Genomic DNA, 18,938 nt, shown 5'->3' on the forward strand with positions numbered 1-18,938 from the left:
AACCTCAAAACTCTCCTGCAGTGACACGCCTTCAATTCTTCCCAAACAATTCCACCAAGTGAGGACCAACTATTCAAACATGTGCTTATGGGGACCAATCTCATTCAGTCCCCTCATGACCCAGGCATGATGGCCAACGCCTTTAATCTTTGCACTAGAGGTCTAGGGTAGGGAGGGGGAGGGGTGTCTCTGTGGGTTCCAGGTCAGCCAGAGCTACATAGTGAGACCCTGTCTCAAAAATATATGAATAAACAAAGAAATAAAATTTAAAAAAATCAAACCACTACAGTTGTGGTTGCTGATAAGGACAACGGGCACTCTTAACCACAGACTCGCTACTCCAGCTCCTAAAAATGGATATATTTTATTATATGTAAACTGTGCCTCAATGAAAGTGGTCAAAATTAGAAAAGATACCAGTTCCATGGCAGTGAAAGGTGGGAGTGATATGAGATCAGAAGGTGGATCCAGCAGAACTCTCCAGACCAGGGGGAGTGGCTTGGAGTGGAGTAGCAATTATTGACTGAAGACAGAAAGAAAGAATGAATGAATGAATGACCGAACAAGCTTATTATCTTCAAAGTTGCATTTAATCTGGTAGAAATCGTCAAAAGTATAGCTAAATGGCAAAATATTGGCGGTAAATGTGAAAAAAAATTAGTAAATTCAGCTTGATTTAGAAGCCTCTCACAGGCTAAAATTCTGTTCGCTAACATTTGAGTATCTATCACGTACCAGGAAGGCATCTTCTTAGTTGGACCATGCGGAAATTGCCAGTATTCAACCCCTTTTACTGGACCCCACACCCAGGCTGTCACCCAACGCGTCACCATTCAATTCTGCTGCTGTGGAGAGCAGGAGTAACTTCCTAACAAAATCAAATAAAAACAAAACAGCAACAAAACCCAGCGCAGCTCTGAGAGTTCCACTCTGCTTCGGGCACTCCTGAAGCAGATGTCAACCGCGGCTTGGGCATACTGGCCACCCTCTCCACTGACCCCAAGTTCGCTTCCAGGTTCCCTCCTGCGTCCATCCCAGATGGGTATCGCCTTGATTGCATTCTCTCCTATTCGCAGCCCTTCACGGTTAGGATTCCTGGTCTAAGCCACAGTTGCTCAGTGGCTTGCTGTAAAGACCCAAGCCAAAGGTCTGGCAGAAAGGGCTGGGCCATTCCAACGATCAGCGACACCAGCTGCAGGTCACATCCTCCGACCCCTGAACTCAGCCTTACCCCACCCCACCATACTACACCCGCTGTTCTGGGACTGTGGCTTGTGTGGTCTCCAGGTTCTGACAGTCCTAAAAGCTGAAAGGGGACCGGGAGCTGGGACCGCAATGTGGCCGCGGGCTCCTCGTCCCAGGCAACGCTGGAAACTTGCAAAGCCCCCCTCGCAAACCTACCTGGCTGCACGCACAGTTTTGCCTAAATTCCAAAGACTCCCACCGCTAGCCGCCGGTCAGTCGCGCGTCCCTGCCCGTGAGATCCCGGCTAGTTCGGGTGGCTGTCGCCGCGCCGTCGGGGAGTGCTTCTGTGGCGCCGCAGCCTCCTCGCCCCTCAGCAGTGGCCGAGCGGGGCGCACATCGCGGGGCGGCAACTTCCCCGGGACAGGAATTCGCTTGGGGCCGCGACGGCGACAGCGGCGGGGACTGAGGGCGGGGTGGCCGCCAGATCAAAGGAGCCGCCCCGCAGAGCCCGGACGAGTCCGCGAGCGCCGAGGGGCCCCTTGGGGAGGGCGAGGGGGAGAGACATCGGGGCCACTGACCTCGCTCGCAGACCGGTGCTCACCGGCCGCGCGCACCGGAGCGCGCGCTCCCGCCGCCCCTCGCGAGGTCCCCGCGCGACTGGACCGAGCCTGCGCCGCAGCTCGCGCTCCCGCCCGGTGGAGGAAGCGAGGCGGGGCGCGAACGCGCTCCCGAGCCCGGCGGCTCCGGCAGAGCAGCCTCGCAGAAACACGATGCGGCCACCGGCCGGCCGAGCGCGGCTCCCGCGCGTCTTGATGCTGCTGGCCGCGCTGCTGGCCACTGGCCGAGGGTTCCCACTGAGGAAGCGAGGTCCCGGGCCCCACGGCCACTCGAGGATGGCGGAGGTGAGTGAGTGATGAGCGGGACTGGAGGGACGGAGCAGGGTGGGCGCCGGACGATGGCCAGGAGCACTTGAGCCCGCAGGAGTTTACACTCCCCACGCGTGGCCGCGAGTCCCGGCGGCGCTGGAACGTGCTGGCTGCAGAGGGAAAAGTTGATTGATCTGGTGCCTGCTCTGCAGTGGCCCAGCTGCCTGGGTCCTACCCACTCATTCCCCACCCTGAGCGAACATCACCTGCAGCCGCACACCCCTGAGAAGCCATGCTGGAGCGGAGAGAGGAGATTCCAGAGCTCCGTGGAGCGGTGGCCGGGGGCTACCGACTTGGGCCAGGTGATTCCCCTGCAGCAGCCCCTTAATTCTAACCAACCAAGGATTCTGAGTTTTCCGTTGGGAGTTGAGGCAGGCTGAGGCGCACCTTGCCGGGTGTGAGCTGTCAGCCAGCGTTTCTTCAAAGAGTGTGGGTTGTGAGATAGAAGGACAAGGCGAAAGGCTGTGTTAGAAACACTGTTTCAGTCACCAATCTCTGCGGTCTAGCCTTATGCCCTCCTCTCAAAGTTTTAGCCGGCATTTCCCATCCCCCGTCCTCATTTCTATGGAAGCTTGTTTGTATGCAAGAGCCAGCCCGATGGGTTCTTCTTGCCTGGAGCTGTTCTGGAGGAAGATTCCCATTTCCAAGATGGGGAAATTGAGAGGACGGGACCTGTAGGAAACAAGAGATGCTAAAGGCAAGACTTGGGCAGGAGTTTGGGCCATACTGTTAGGGCGCAGGCTCCCAGAGCCCTTCAGAGGATGGGAAGGGTCCCTTAAGTTTATGTACTATGGCCCTTAAATATCACAAGCCATTGTCACCTCGAAGACATTTTTTTTTCTCCTCAAGTTCCCAGCTTTCCCCAATAGGAATGCATCCTGTAAATTATAGGCTGTAGTAGGGCTGCCGTCATTCTGGGGCCTGGAATTTGTAGTCCTGGGGGCAGCTGTCCCACGCTTTACAAGATGCCTGTCACTGTTCCTAGCCACTGCCATAGGGCCAGATGCTACCGAATGTTTCCTGAGGGACACACATCTACCTGGCCATTGGTGAGAAACACCCGACGTGGACAAAATGCAGGGATTTCTGAGCTGAATGTACTGTTGAACACCTGGATTTCTAGCATTCAGGAGTCCAAAGCAGGACCCCCCTCGTTTGAGACCAATATGTGCCATGGAAGGTCTCTGGCTAGTCTGAGCTATAGAGCCACATTTGTCCCAAAGAAAAGAAAAAAAAAAAAAAAAAAAACCAAAACAATGAAATAATGAGAAACAACTACCAAAGCAACAATGACAAAACAAACACCCCCCCAAAATCAGAAGCTTTTAGTCAGTCTCACTGCTAACCTGAGGATAATGGTAATGGTTAAATTAAATTGGCTTGGTGAGTATGGTGACAACGGCTTGTAATCCCAGTACTGGGGAGGTTTAGGCATGAAGACAAGAAGCTCAGGGTCATTGTCAACTACATACCAAGGTTGAGGCCACCCTGACCATGAGACCCTGTCTCAGAACAAGATAAAATTAATAATAATAAAAAAATAATAGATTGGCTTCATTTCTGTTCACTTGGCATTAATATTTATTTTAATGCTCATCACTGTATGTTGTAATTATTTTTAGCATGTTTTAGCATGAGACAAAGTTACTTTAGAGTCAAAATTGTATCTGTAGGCCCAGGACAGAACCTGCCTGGGAACCTGCCTGAGCACTAAAAAAATATCTAAACGTAGCTGGGCATGGTAGCACACACCTTTAATCAAAGCACAGACGGATATCTTTGGGTCCCAGGCTAGCTAGGGCTACCTAGTGAAACCCTGCCTCACAACAATAACAAAAACCCCAAAACTCAAATTTTAGTGCCTAAAATTAAAAAATAAACTTGACGCTCAGGGTCTATGAGGCTGGCCAAGGCTGTGATTAAGCAAGTGACTTGCCTTAGCTGTTTCCTTCACACTTAAAAGGGGGGCTAGCCTGAGATCCTAGTGCTCTGGACACGGAGGGATTACCTCAAGTTCAAGGCCAACTTGATTTGTATAACAAGTCCTAGGCCAGCCAGGGCTTCATAATGAGACCCTATCTCAAAAAAGACCAAAATACGCCCGGCCCGCCGGTTGGGGTGCATGCCTGTAATCCAGTTCTCAGGAGGCAGAGCTACAAGAGTGAGTTCCAGGACACAGAGAATCCTGTCTCCAAAAAAACCCAATAAATAAATAAAATCAAAAGTAAACAATTGAAAAGTAAGAAAGGAGCGACACCATCTGTTGGGACGTATATGTTTCCAAAATCTGTGATTTCAAGTCAAGGGTCCTATTAAGAAAATGCAGACAGCTATCCCCAGGTCTAAGATGCTAAGTCAGAAATAACTGGCCCACCCACAACCTAGCTCCTTAGTGGATCCATAAAACCAGAAAGTATAATTCTACAATTAAGCTGAGGCAGGGGAATCGTGAATTCAAGGTTATTCCTGGCTATGTGGTAATAACCCGTCTACAACAAGAATCAAACCAGAGAAATGTTAAAAAATATGCGGGATCAAGGTGGGACATGAAGAGCTATTCCAGAAAGGTTAGCACATCTTTACATGGTACATCCCAGGCTGCTTGTCCGATGCTGAACAGATGTTGCAATGCCAGATGTTGTCAAATTGGTTTCTGAAGAAGTGCATCAAACTCTATGCCTGCACCAGTTTGTTTTGTTTGGTGTGATTATTTCTGGGGGTGGGGGTGGAAGTTTGCTTTTTGAGACAAGTTTTTATCTCAAAGTCTAGACTGGCCTGGAGCTCACTAGATAGCCCAGGCTGACCTTGAACTGATGACAATCCTACCCCAGCTTCCAGACTGCTGGGATCACAGATGTGGGCCACCACACCTGTTTCCCCCGGCCATTGTTGAGAAACCCCGACTCCTGACAAATCCAGAGGCCCTTGAGGCAGATGTGGTTGAACATCCCTGTAATTCCAACCTTTGACTCTAGCCGGCCTGACGCTGAGCCTCAGTTTACATCCACAGTAAAATGGGTTCAAGAATCCATTCTGTGAACTGTAGTGCTGAGTAAGAAACCTCAAAGTTATAATCATTCCCAAGGGCAGAGACCAAGCGTGCTGAGCGTTAGACACTGTATGACATGGCTCTACCCCCTGTCCCATTGAGTTGAAAATGTCACCCAGACAGCCGCTGAGCCTGGCCTCTCTTGGGTGTTGTTTTACCTCTCATGTAGCTATGCAGAAATGGATAGTGGGTCCAGTAACACACCCAGGATCCAAACTCAACTTTGTGGCCCTGGGCACCTCACCCTGGCACTTCTTGGCCAGGCCTGACAAGGTGTGAGAAGGTTAAGAGAGGACCAGAAGACATGATGGTGGGGCTGGAATAAGGCAAAAGAGAAATGGGGACTGTTTTCTGGGCTCAGAGTCCTTGGGGTTGTCCCCAGGACATGGGCTCCAGAAGCTCACCCAGCAGCAGGGATCTTGTCCCCGTGGTAGGAAGCACTCTGAAGGGCTGGGCTGCCGAGGAGGAGGAAGAGCTGAGTACAGAGTCCTGACAAACAAGCCTGCAGTGTTGTGTACCTGGCCGGAGGCATAATCAGCAGACACTCTTCATCCCTTGTCTGTAAAATTGCAGGGAAGCAAATCCACTTGGCAGGGGAGGAGAGGAGAGGGGTGGGCAGCCTGGAGATGCAGGTGTGTTTTCCTAAAGGTGACCCTCTGTGCCTGGAGCCTTTCCCTCTGACCAGTCAGGGAGAGAGCTACATGGGGTCTATGTAATACCAAACCAGGGGCTTGCCTTTGCAGCCTCCTCCTGCAACTGCCCGCCTCCCTGGGCCTTCTAGACCCTCCAGACCCCACCTCCCCCTCAGAGGGGAACAAAGAGGGTATGGTTAAGGGAGAGAAGGGGCCTGAAGGATGAGGGACGGGAGGCCTGAATGTGGATCTCAGCAGACTAATCTCAATAGGTTCCTTCCCCCTTCCCAGTCAAGGGTCAGAAGCAAACCTGAGGATGTAACTCAGTTAGTACAGTTCTTGCTTAGAACGCACAAAACAAAACCCTAGATTTCATCCCCAGCACAGCATAAAACCGGACATGGTTCCAGGTGCTGGTAATGCATGCCTTTAAGGTAGAGGCAGGCAGATCTCTGACTAAGAGACCAGCCTGGTCTACAAAGCAAGTTCCAGGACAACCAGGGCTACACAGAGAAGACCTGTCTTGAAAGACCAAAAACCAATCAAACAGAAAAACAGACATGGTGATGCATACTAGGTCTTAAAAATGTTTTTTAATTTATTTATTTTTGTTTATTTTACTTATTTTATGTATGATTGCTCTGCTTCATGTACACCTGCATGTCAGAAGAGGGCATCAGATCCTTTTTTTAAAAAAAGATTTATTTATTTTATGTATATGAGTACACTGTTGCTGTCTTCAGACACACCAGAAGAAGGCATCAGGTCCCATTACAGATGATTGTGAGCCACCATGTGGGTTCTGGGAATTGAACTCAGGACCTCTGGAAGAGCAGCCAGTGCTCTTAACTGCTAAGCTAACTCTCCAGCTTGTGGTGCATATTTGTAATCCCAATACTCTAAAAGTGGAGGCAGGAGGATCAAAAGTTCTTTTTTTTTTTTTTTTTTTTTTTTTTGGTTTTTCGAGACAGGGTTTCTCTGTGTAGTCCTGGCTGTCCTGGAGCTCACTCTGTAGACCAGGCTGGCCTCGAACTCAGAAATCCACCTGCCTCTGCCTCCCAAGTGCTGGGATTAAAGGTGTGCGCCACCACCGCCCGGCCAAAGTCATTTTTTAAACTACATATTGAGTTTGAGGTCTGCCCAGACTGTACAAGACCCTCTCTCCACGTCATCATCATCATAACTTGCAGTTACATAATTATTATTATTATAATGATCAAAACTGACAAGAGATATAAAAGGAGGAGATGATAGTGTCCTAGTGTCTTGTTCATTCAGCAAATAGAACAGCACGCAGCACACCTGAGGTACAACCCCTGTCTGACCCGATGTCTCAGATGCCACTCTCCAGCCTCTTCTCTGATCACTGGCACAGGATGATTGATGTAGAACCAGCTCAAAAGGTAGTTGTGGAGATTCAGAGACCCAGTCCATGGAGTTGCCCAGCAGGCCTGGCTGAATAGCTGTGAGCCTTGGAATCCGGGCAGTAGCAAGAGCAGAGCAGTCAACCCAGTGGGCCCTGTGAGGCACACCATGAGGCCTGGCCCGTACTGGTAACAGAGCGCTTTCCCAGCGGTGCTCCAGTGAGGCTGAGGAGTTTTGAGGTTTTCACTGGGTGCCAGGGAAGGTGATAGAACAGTCTGTACTACTCAGGAGGGGAGCAGGGAGGGCAAACCTAGTCCCACGCCCCTACCCATGCACCACGACTGGGTGTCTAGACTTTCTGCAAGAACAAAGCAACTGAATAACTGAATGAACAGTCAAGCTCTGTGTGCGTGGGCCTGGGCTTTATCAGCTGAGCTTCAAGGAGGGACAGCAGTGACCTACACCTGGGTCCAGATTCTGGTATGGGACAAGCTCCTGATCCCTGAGGCAGAGAGGAAGTAGAAGGATGGAAACAGGCCAGTGGCCAAGTTTGGCTCTGTGGTGGGGAAGGGGAATAGAATACTGATCCCATCTGGAAACACTTGGGTCAGTGTTGCCTGGCCAAGCTAGGGAGTGAGTGTGTGTGTGTGTGTGTGTGTGTGTGTGTGTGTGTGTGTGTGTGTGAGAGAGAGAGAGAGAGAACATGCAGCATAGACAGAAAGAAACAGTTTTGACATTGTTGTCTATCAAGAGAATGGAGCTATGTGTTTTGAACATGTGCTCTGAGAGCCATATGGGAACTTAGCAGATAAGAGAGGCTGTCTCATAGGGAAGGGCGGATAATTTATTTATTAGCTGTTTATTTGTTCTTGAGAGAGGATCTCACTCACTATGTAGTCCAGGCTAGCCTTGCCTTGAGCCCTTGGTTCTTTTACCCCAGCTCCCAAGTGCTGGAATTACAGATGCGTGCCACCATACCTGGTGTACTGGCTGGTCTTGTGTGTCAACTTGACACAAGCTGGAGTTATCACAGAGAAAGGAGCCTCCCTTTAGAAAATGCCTCCATGAGATCCAGCTGTAAGGCATTTTCTCAATTAGTGGTCAAGCGTGGGAGGGCCCACTGTGGGTGGGTGGTGCCATCCCTGGGTTGGTGGACTTGGGTTCTATAAGAAAGCAGGCTGACCAGCCTGGTCTACCGAGTGAGTTCCAGGACAGCCAACGCTATACAGAGAAACCCTGTCTCAAAAAACCAAAAAAAAAAGAAAAAAAGAAAGAAAGAAAGAAAGAAAGAAGGAAGAAAGAAAGAAAGAAAGAAAGAAAGAAAGAAAGAAAGAAAGAAAGCAGGCTGAGCAAACCAGGAGAAGCAAGCCAGTAGGTAACATCCCTCCATTGCCTCTGTATCAGCTCCTACTTCCTGACCTGCTTGAGTTCCAGTCCTGACTTCCTTTTGGTGATGAACAGCAATGTGGAAGTGTAAATTGAATAAAACCCTTCCTCTCCAATTTGCTTCTTGGTCATGATGTTTGTACAGGAATACAAACCCTGACTAAGACACCTGGCTATAGACATATATTCTTTTATTTTTAAAGAATTATTTACTTTATGTATATAAGTACACTGTAGCTGTCTTCAGACACACACCAGAAGAGGGCATTAGATCCCATTACAGATGGTTGTGAGCCACCATGTGGTTGCTGGAAATTGAACTCAGGACCTCTGAAAGAGCAGCCAGTGCTCTTAACTGCTGAGCCATCCCTCCAGCCCCTGACAGATATTCTTTTTTGTTTGTTTGGTTTTTTTTTTGTTGTTGTTGTTGTTTTGTTGGGTTTTTTTTGAGACAGGGTTTCTCTGTATAGCCTTGGCTGACCTGGAACTCACTCTGTAGACCAGGCTGGCCTTGAACTCAGAAATCCGCCTGCCTCTGCCTCCCAAGTGCTGGGATTAAAGGCGTGCGCCACCACCGCCGCCCGGCTATTCTTTTAAAAAAAAAAAAGAAAAAAAAATTTTTTTTTTAGATTCTCTTGTGTGGGTATGTGCATATGGCTATAGATGTTCTTGAAGGCCAGGATCCTCTGGGGCTGGCGTTACACCTCTGCTAAGATGTTACACCTCTGCTAAGACCACTTAGTGAACACAGTCCGTTTTTTTTTTTTTTTTTTTTTTTTTTTTTTCTGCTTACTTGCTCCCCACCTACCCACTAGGGCCATGAAAACTTTCTAAACACACACTGCAGATGCTCACAGCCACAGCTGAGTGTGTGGTACAGCCAGGCCCAGGCTTCCTGCCTCCAGAAGCTGACCTTTGTCACTCGCCTTTTCTTTTCTCCCTAGCCTTCACCTGCCCCAGATCTCAACTCCCGCAAGGATAAGGAGACAACACCAGGATTCCCTGGAGACCATCTGCAGACAGAACCATGTCAACCCAGATGTCAGACCATCCCTGAGCCAGCAGCTCTGACTCTGGGTACAGCCACCCCTCCCAGGACCCTGGAACACACCCCCCTGCTGCTGGAGCTGCAGAAGCTGCCAGGGTTGGCCAACACAGACTTGAGTGCACCAAACCCCAATATCCAGGTGAGACTGTAGAGTGGTTGTTTGTCGAGGGGACCTCTAGGAGGTTCTAGGCTGGCCTCTTAGTCTCACCCTTATTATTCTGCTGGCTGTGAAGACAGTGGACTCCTAATGCATTGTGGGAAGAGTATCCGCCCCTCTACTTGCCAGAAAGTCCCTTGGCTCTGGAGCCTTGACCCTGGATGTAGCAGGGGACAAAACCAGCAGCTTCGTAGGACCCTTGAGGACCTTGAGGACCAAGTATATGCACACCCTGCCCCTGATTCTGCCGTGGGTCCTGGAATGTGGTGGAGACCTGCTGGAATGTCCTACAGGTGTGACCCCTCCAGTCCCCTGTCTTGGCCCCAATACCTTACTGCATGCAGGAAAGGGATTCAGTTTGAAGTGGGGAGGGTTGCAACATGGGAAAGCCCACAAAAGCCTGCCAGAAGCCTGCGCTGCCTATCCGGAATCTTCAAGGATAGCAGATTTGCTTGTTCATATACTTTCATCCAAAAGAAAGCCTGCAAAAGTTCAGAACATTGGACAATTGTTTTAAAGCCTATCTGTCTGCTTAAAACAAACAAACAAACAAAAATACCATGTGCACATGCGCACAAAAGTCTCAAGTGTCCCCACCAGTGATGCTGGTCATACAGATGATGCTCAACTTCCTTCTTTGGGTTTTGTTGTTATTGCTGTTGTTGTTTCAAGACAGGATTTCTCTGTGTAGCCCTGGCTGTCCTGGAACTCACTCTGTAGACCAGGCTGGCCTCGAAGAACTCAGAAATCTGCCTGCCTCTGTGCCCCAAGCGCTGGGATTGAAAGTATCACCACATCCAGCTCACTTTCTTCTTTGTATTTTGATCTTCCCCGCCCCACCCCCAACTCTGAATTTTGTCCTGTGACCTCTTCTTATCTGAAAGTGCCTGAGAATAATGTTAAAATCCACATTCACAGCAGCGGTTCCGTGTACATGGTTAGTGCAGTTGAAACACTCCTGAGGGTGATCTGGGCATCTGACACAGGACCTTATCTCTCATCTCCAGCCCTGTCCTGGTCTGGGTGCTTTCTGGTCCCTGAGACCAGGCAGCCCATGGATAGTAGAGGCAGAATTCCAAACAGCTTCTCCTAAACCATTGGATCTGGCACCTGCTAGATTTGCCTCAATGCCTCTACATTCAGGTGATTCTGACATGCAGAAGGTCCTACCTAGTGTCCCTTGCTCACTGAGAGGCCATGGTGAGGCAGGGAAGATAGCAGGCTTGGTGGCAAGGGTGGGACTTGACATTCTGGTTCAAATCCATTTTCTCCTCTCTGGAGTCCTGTGCTGAACCTGCTGTCTCTGGCACATGTCTATCTTTCCCATAGGTGACCATCGAGGTGGTGCAGGACCCTCAGACTGAGGTAGAGATGGACCTGCCTTCTGAGCCCAGCAATTTCTGGCCCCTGCGTGCCCCTAGCTGGTTGCCCACCAGGGAATTCTTTTGGCCCCTCTTCTGGGGTTACCAGGAAAGTGAAGATGGAGCCACCAGCCTCAAAGACAGGGCTCCAGGGGAAGCAGAGGAGGAAGAAGGAAAGGACTATGCTGTGGAGTATGGCGAGGGTGAGGACCAAGACGGCACCGAAGAAGATGAGGATGAAGGGCATTGGTCCAGTGGGGCCATAGACAACTGGGACTATGGCTGGTTGGGTCCTCAGGACCCGGACTTCCGGGAACCAGACAGCTATGGTGAGTGGTCTGGCTTGTCGTCCCCAGCTGCTGCCCTGTGAGGTCTAGAGTGGGAATGAGTTGGAGGGAAAAAGAGCCTCCCAGGCAGGGAGTACTGGGCAGGCCAGCAGCCTAGGCCCGTGCAGGTTCCATTGAAAGCTCCAAAGTGACTTGTAGCATTAAGGGTCTATTTCCCTGCAATATTCCACTTGCACAACAGCCCTCTAAGCAGAAGCTATTTGATAGTATAAATATTCATACTTACCAGTTCCTACAAAGTGAAAAGAATACCCTAATAAGTAATGAATCTCATTTTTAGATTGTGAGTGTACATACTCACTCACCCCGCTGCTCAGCAGCTGGGTGTTCCCAGACAAGTCACTTCGCCTCCTTGTATCTCAGTTCTGTCCTGTCTGCAACAAACAATAACCTTTCTAAATGACATAGGGTTGATTGTAACAGTAAATGAACAAGCTTACATATAGCTGGGCCTGGTAGTATACAAACTGCAGCCTCAGGATTCAAGAGCTTGAGACAGGAGACTGAGAGACAGACAGACAGACAGACAGACAGACAGACAGAGAGAGAGAGAATGAGAGAGGAGAGAGAGAGGTGTCAGGCTGGGCTGTGTAGTGAGTTCCAGCCCTGCTTGAGCTACCTTGAGACCTTGCCTCAAAAAATAAAACAGCTGTCCTGCTGAGATGGCCGAAGTGATGTGATGCAAGTGTGAGGACCAGAGTTCAGGTCTCAGGGGAGAAATAAACAGCCAGATCAACAGCAGCACAGCTGGAGGCCCAGCAGGTTGGAGGCAGAGACAGGCAATTCTGTCAGACAGGCAAGCTGACTGGCCACACTAGCTGAACTGAACGGGGCAAGCTCCGGGTTTAGCAAGGGGCCCTGTGTCAATATGTAAAGTAGAAAGATATTTAAAAACATATCCCATGTCAGCCTCGGGCTTACCCACACATGCATACATGCACACATGCACACATGCATTCTCGAACATGTGTACCTCCACATATATGAGCACACAGCACTCATGCCACATGCACACACATGCCAAGAGTACGTGCCTGAAGCATCAGCATGGGATAAGGTACTTCCTGGCTCTTCTGTTCCGCCTCCTGATGCCCAAGGCCTGCTGGGAGGGCTGGGATGGTTGTGTGTGTACCCCTCACATTCTACCTCTCTTAGCCTCTGGGTTCACAGTCTCACTCCCTCTCCAGGGAGCCCGGAGGCACCAAGGATTAAGCCTAAGTCACACAAGCTCTTCCCAGTTTCCTAAATGGACATAAACAGACCTTTCCAGAGTTTCAGCTTTTCTCTCTTCATTGTCCTACTCACGGTGGCAGCTGGCTTGCGGCCTTTCTTGAGGAAACTAGGAGAGAACAGGTGTGCCAGACCTGTGGCTTCCACACTGAGCCTCAGAGCACAGGCCTGGGTCTGGGGGGGTGAGGGGGTTGAGCTTCCTCAGATCAGGAGAGGGAATCAGGAGAATCTTTAATATTATTATTATTATTATTATTATTATTATTTTATTTGTATTTTTGAAGATTTATTTATTTTATGTATGTATACATTGATACTCTCTTCAAAGACACAAGAGGGCACCAGATCCCATTACGGAGGGTTGTGCGCCACCATGGGGTTGCTGGGAATTGAACTCAGGACCTCTGAAGAACAGTCAGCACCCTTAACTGCTGAGCCACCTCTCCAGCCCTCAACCTTGGATTTCTTATCCTTCCCTCGTGTCCCCACTGCTGGGATTGCTGGCACTCAATACCTTTGGCTATATATTGAGTTGGAAGCCATCCTGGGAATACTCTGTCTCAATAACAACAAAGAGGAGAAGGAGATGGAAATGAAGTGGGGGCTGGATGAGTAAAGATTCTCCTGGGGCTGGAGAGATGGCTCAGGGCTCTACGCATGCTAGACAAGCATTCTATCCACTCTTCTTCCTTGGTTCCAATGGACATGAGAACCCTAGCTCAGAAACGTAAGTGGACTTCCTAAGGTCACACTGATAGAGCCCTTGGGCTTCTAGACCCAAGTTTGTCTGTCTCCATAGGACCTCTTGGCCCATTTGCACAGGCTGTTCTCTGCACAGGGACATCTAACCGAGGGGACAGGTGGGGCTGGAATCCAGTCATGCTCCATACATTGGCCAGGGATAAAGGGGTGCCCTGTGCCCTGAGTACACTCATCTTGGCCCCTTGCTTCAACCCAGACTATGAACCTCAGGAGGATTGGAGCACCTGGTCTCCTTGCAGTGGGAGCTGCGGCAGCGGCCACCACCAGCAGAGGACAAGGCCCTGCGGCTATGCCTGTACTGCCACAGAGTCCCGAGTCTGCGACCTTCCCCCCTGTCCTGGTGAGATGAGCTCTGGCCTCTGCATGGGAGTGGCTAATGTGGCTCACACTGTGACCTTGCTTCCCTGGGAATGTGAGGATGGGATACTTGTAAGAAGGGTGGGCTTCGCAGAGGGGTATGGGAAGCTCACGAATATGGTGATCCTGTCCCAGGCCTGTCTCAGCTGCTGTGGGCACCGAGAGCCTAGTGAGGGCTGGGCTTCCCTTATTGGGAGCACAGAGTGCCCTGGGGCACCACCAGCCTGGCCTCCTCTCTTCCCAAAGGCACCGCAGAGGAGAACACATTGGGCTTTCCCAGTGAGGGGCGGCAGCCCCTTGCACACAATGCTACGGATATGCTTGATCCAGGTTAGTTGGGGGTTAGACCTTGCTGTTGAGTCTTGGGGACCCTCCCTCTTGGGAGGATGGGGCATCGCTGTACAGCAGAAATCACTGAGTACATCTTTCTGTGGGTGGGATTAGGGCCAAGTATCTTTGCCCAGCTCCAGGCTCCTACAAGGTAGGGGGGTCTTGATGGGAACCCCAAAAGAAAGAGGGGGCTTCTGCTACTTCTCCCTGGCAGGCGCCATCTGGGGAGGTGCCTGTCCGAATGAGCCAGGGTTCCAATATCCTGGGCTGCTTCTTGCAGGCAACAGGAAATAGGCCTTGTTTTGCCAGTGCACTTCCTGTTGGTGTTCTTGGGCCTCATCTGCACCCCCTAAGGCATGGCTCATGAGTCTAAGTTCCACAAAATGAAATGGAAGCATCCTGAACCTGTGTCGTGTACCAGGGAGAGAGGGAAGGAGGCAGCAGAGATAAGGAGCTACAGCAAGTCTAGAAACAGCTGGGCCTTAAGAAAGGCTTTAGGAAGAATCGGTCAGCCAGGCGGTGGGTGGAGGCCACGTCTTTAATCCCAACACTCCAGAGGCAGAGGCAGGTGCATCTCTGAATTTGAGGCTAGCCTGGTCTACAGAGTCAGAGCCAGTCTAGACAGACAGACAGACAGGGTTACACAGAGAAACTCAGTCTTGAAAAACCAAAAGAAGGGCTGGAGAGATGGCTCAGCGGTTAAGAGCACTGTTGGGAGCCGACTTTAGTAGAAAGAGGCTAGATCAACTTTGCAGCCATCTGGAACCATATACCCTGATGAAAGACCTGGTTGTCAAAAGCCTATAACAGCTGAAGCACACTCTGATAAATATATTGTTTATCCCACATAGCTTGTTTTGCTGTTTAGTGACCTCAGCTGTATGGTGCACGTGGTAAAGTGTTTTCACCTGTGTTCTCCTGCTTGTGTATATAAATACCTCAGAATTCCCTTCAATAAGAGAGACTCAATGGAAGAGTCTTGAGGAGAGACTTGAGACTTGAGACTTGATCACACCCTGTCTTGTCTCCATTCTTTGCGTCGCTTGCCCTACACACTCTCTCTCTCTTGACCAGAACACTTAGCCCCAAAAACGTTGAGGTGGAGTACAGGCCACAACAGAGCACTGACTGCTCTTCCATAGGTCCTGAGTTCAATTCCCAGCAACCACATGGTGGCTCACAACCATCTGTAATGGGATCTGATACTCTCTTCTGGTGTGTGTGAAGACAGCAACAGTGAACTCATCATACACAATAAATAAATAAAATCTAAAAAAAAAAGAGAAAAGAATGAAGTTCCCAAATATTTCAAATATAGCATGTTAAAAAAAAAAAAAAGAAAAGAAAAACCAGAAGAAGAAGAGGAGGAAGAGAAGGAGAAGGAAGAATTATTGATCATTAGATAGAAACAACTGGATTAGTTCAAGGTTCAAGACAAGACAGCTTTTGGCACATGAGACCCTGTTTCTTTTAGGAGAGAGAGAAGGGAAAAGGAGAGCAGACTAGTAGCTAAAACTGAAATACTTCTTGGTTTAAAAAGCTCTTGTCTCTTTGAGCTGGAAAGATGGGTCAACTGTCAAGAGCAGGCTGCTCTCCCAGAGAACCGAGGTTCAATTTCTAGCACCTGCATGGGGGCTTCAGCCTGAGAGGATCTGACATACTCTTCTCTCCTCCGTGGGCTCTGCACATATGTGATACACAAACATACATGTAGGCAAACACCCACGCACATAAAATGAGTAAAATGAAAAGCAAGACCAAAGCTGCTGCTCTCGGTTAAAGATGGAGCTAGCTCAGTTGGGAGAAAGCTTGTCTAGGACTCATGGGGTCCCGGGTTCAAACCCAGCAGGGCATGTACCGGTCGTGGCAATGCCTGTCTGTAATCTTAGCACCTGGAAGATGGAGACAGGAAGGTTGAACCTCAGCTACCTAGCAAGTTTGAGGCCTCATAGAACAAAAACAGAAAAAAAAAAAAAAAAAATCCCTACTTATCCCAGCTCCCTCCCATGACCTCAGGATCTGTCCCACAGTCCAGAACCTAAAGAGATGATGCCAATGTCCCTCAGGGGGTTGCCAGCCCAAAGCCAGTATCTAAGTCATAGAAAGCTTCCTGTGTCGGGTGCCTGGATGGTGTGGGGTATCCCTTATCTGTGTTATATCCTTTTTAAAATCATTTATTTTTGCCGGGCGGTGGTGGCGCATGCCTATAATCCCAGCACTTGGAAGGCAGAGGCAGGCAGATTTCTGAGTTTGTGGGCGGGCTAGCCTGGTCTACAGAGTGAGTTCCAGGACAGCCAGGGCTACACAGAGAAACCCTGTCATGGAAAAAATCAATCAATTAATTAATTAAATTATTTTTATTTTATGTATATTACTGTTTTGCCTGCATGTATGCCTGTGCAAGGGTGTCAGATCTTGGAGTTACGGACAGTTGTGAGCTGCCTCGAGGATGCTGGGCATTGAACCCAGGTTCTTTGGAAGAGCGATCAGTTCTCTTAACCACTGAGCCATCTCTTCAGCCCCCTCCATATCTTTCTTGAGTCCCTCTACTTCTGCTCCAAAGGCCTTCCCAAGCAATGCCTGTGCTCTAGCTGGAGTTTGCTCTGCCTCTCCACATGACTAACCTTGATCATGATCAGCCTCCTTGCTACCAAGGGTCTTGGGGCTGGAGGGCAACTCTGATCAGCACTCTCCTGTGCCTCCTTACCCTCTGCAGATGTGGACAGCTGTGAGAAGTGGTTAAACTGCAAGAGTGACTTCCTAGCTAAGTACCTGAGCCAAGTGCTCAAGGACCTGCCCAGCTGCCCGTGTGCATACCCGCTGGAGGCGGTGTACAGTGCCGTGAGCCTGCAGGACGAACATCAGGGCCGCAGCTTCCAATGGCGGGATGCGAGTGGCCCACGGGAGCGTCTGGACATCTACCAGCCTACGGCACGCTTCTGCCTGCGCTCCGTGCTGTCTGGGGAGAGCAGCACATTGGCCGCCCAGCATTGCTGCTATGATGAAGGCAGCCGGTTGCTGACCCGTGGCAAAGGGGCAGGAGCTCCGGACCTAGTCAGCACCGACTTCTCACCTGAGCTGCACTTCAAGGTAGATACACTGCCCTGGATCCTGTGTAAGGGGGACTGGAGCCGTTACCACACTGTGCGCCCCCCCAACAATGGCCGGGCCTGCGCAGACAACCCACCAGAGGAAGAGTACCTGGCTCAACTGCAGGAGGCCAAAGAGTACTGAAGAGAAATTAAAGAATGGTCCTTCTGCCCTTTACCCTGCCCCTGTCCAGACTGGGCAAGTATTAGGGTTCATCTGAGAGGCCATCAGGCATGCATATCCCCTTCTTGTGACCCTGAGTCAGGAGAACCCAGACATTTCAAGGTCTGGTGAGGGGGCGTGTCATAAGGCATAAGGCCCCTGGGATGTGTTGGGAATGTGTCTGAAGGGGAGGAGCTATCCCAGTCTGGCCATGAGCCCTTTCCCCTTTCTCTCAGAACGGGGCCCCTTCAGGCTTTCCCCCTGTCCGGGATTGAGCCAGGGTGGTCCAGATACATCCCTGAGGTCTGAGGCAAGAAAGGATGGTCCTTTCATCTGACCCTACAGATGCTTTTTGCTGGGCTAACAGAACTCGGGTGACTACCCCTCTTTGTGGCACACAGCTTCTATCCTGTCGCATGCTGTGAGGCCATCAGTGGGCTCAAGCAGTCAGCGGAGCTGAGGGGAGATTGGTTCCAGGCAGGGAACCACCAGCTGTTTCTGGTCCTTCTTTGTTCCATCCCCAGATGACAGCCATGGCAGCCGGGCTTGGGATGAGCTCAGTACTACAGGTGGGCTCAGGAGGGTATCACCTGCCTGTATCGAGTGTAGCCAGGCAAACAGTCCCAATGTCGGATGTGGGTCATTTTGTGGTGTTGGTACCCACACTGGTGGCCCACCTAACGTCCCAACGTGGCGCCACTGAAAGCACTGGACTTGGGAGGTGTGCCTTGGCTCCTAGCACACCTATGTCTCTTCCCAGACACCTGTCATCCCCCAAACCACACTTCCTTGGTTTCTCTGGACCTGAAATGCTGTAGACTTTCTGTCTCCACTCACAGATCCTCCAAAAGGGCTTGGTGGGGAACTTGAGTCCAGCCCCATCCACAGCTGTCTGGAAGCTGTCCTGGGATTCTCAGCAATAAAGCACTTTATTTTCACATAGAGTTTGACAAAGGATTTGGGGCCTGGCAGGATGGAGGTGCAGAGGCCCTTATCGCCCAGCTCAAGCTCCCATCGGCTGGCTTTGTGGTCACCCAGCCCACAGCCAGCTCCATTCCTTTCCCTGAAGCAGTTGCCCTCAGTGCTCCACAAACACAGGCTAGACTCTAACCACTAGTTATCTCTTTCACACCCAGAAAGGGACGCCTTTGAGCCAGTCTAGGAGATGGCTAGACCTCAGAGGCACAGAACTCCAAATTATGACACAGGTAAACTGCATTTACTCCACAGGGAAGTGGTGCCACTTCTCTGTGTGATTGGCTTGGAGGATATCCAACCTGAAATGAGAGGTGGACCATACTCATCAGAAACCCTACTGTCATCCCTGGCATTTGGGGGAAGGAAAAAGTTGTCAGGATGTGTCCTAGTCTGGGTCTAAAAAATTGTCTTATGTTCTACTGCAGAGAGGCTATTAGTGTGTCAGGACAGCAGGAGCTCAGGTTATCAGGTAGGAGCCAGGTTCATGACATTTCTATTACCTAAGGAATTCAACCTATAATCCCAGCTGTCAGATGCTGAAACAGGAGGCTTATAAAGTTTTTTTTGTTTGTT

At 50.2% G+C, this 18,938-nt stretch overlaps 1 protein-coding gene across 3 annotated transcripts; it reads left to right on the top strand.

Moving 5' to 3' along the window:
• Positions 1-1,864: 1,864 nt before the first annotated feature.
• On the top strand, positions 1,865-18,938 carry Ism2 (isthmin 2). Of its 3 annotated transcripts, XM_076921555.1 has the most exons (6): positions 1,866-2,087; positions 9,488-9,730; positions 11,078-11,438; positions 13,645-13,788; positions 14,052-14,135; positions 16,852-18,938. In XM_076921555.1, exons 1-6 carry the CDS (start codon positions 1,956-1,958, stop codon positions 17,367-17,369), a joined length of 1,482 nt encoding a protein of 493 aa, XP_076777670.1. In that variant the 5' UTR covers positions 1,866-1,955; the 3' UTR covers positions 17,370-18,938. The 3 variants fall into 3 exon arrangements, with proteins under 3 accessions (XP_076777672.1, XP_076777670.1, XP_076777671.1); XM_076921556.1 differs by lacking the exon at positions 14,052-14,135 and having other exon boundaries at positions 16,852-17,512; XM_076921557.1 differs by lacking the exons at positions 13,645-13,788; positions 14,052-14,135 and having other exon boundaries at positions 1,865-2,087; positions 16,852-18,324.

The sequence above is a fragment of the Arvicanthis niloticus genome, chromosome 23 (assembly GCF_011762505.2).
Source record: "Arvicanthis niloticus isolate mArvNil1 chromosome 23, mArvNil1.pat.X, whole genome shotgun sequence".
NCBI lineage: Eukaryota > Metazoa > Chordata > Mammalia > Rodentia > Muridae > Arvicanthis > Arvicanthis niloticus.

Coding starts and splice junctions, on each gene's coding strand:
- Ism2 (XM_076921555.1), top strand. CDS start 1,956: ATGCGGCCACCGGCCGGCCGAGCGCGGCTCCCGCGCGTCTTGATGCTG. Junction 2,088..9,487: donor GCCACTCGAGGATGGCGGAG/GTGAGTGAGTGA, acceptor TTTTCTCCCTAG/CCTTCACCTGCCCCAGATCT. Junction 11,439..13,644: donor CCGGGAACCAGACAGCTATG/GTGAGTGGTCTG, acceptor GCTTCAACCCAG/ACTATGAACCTCAGGAGGAT.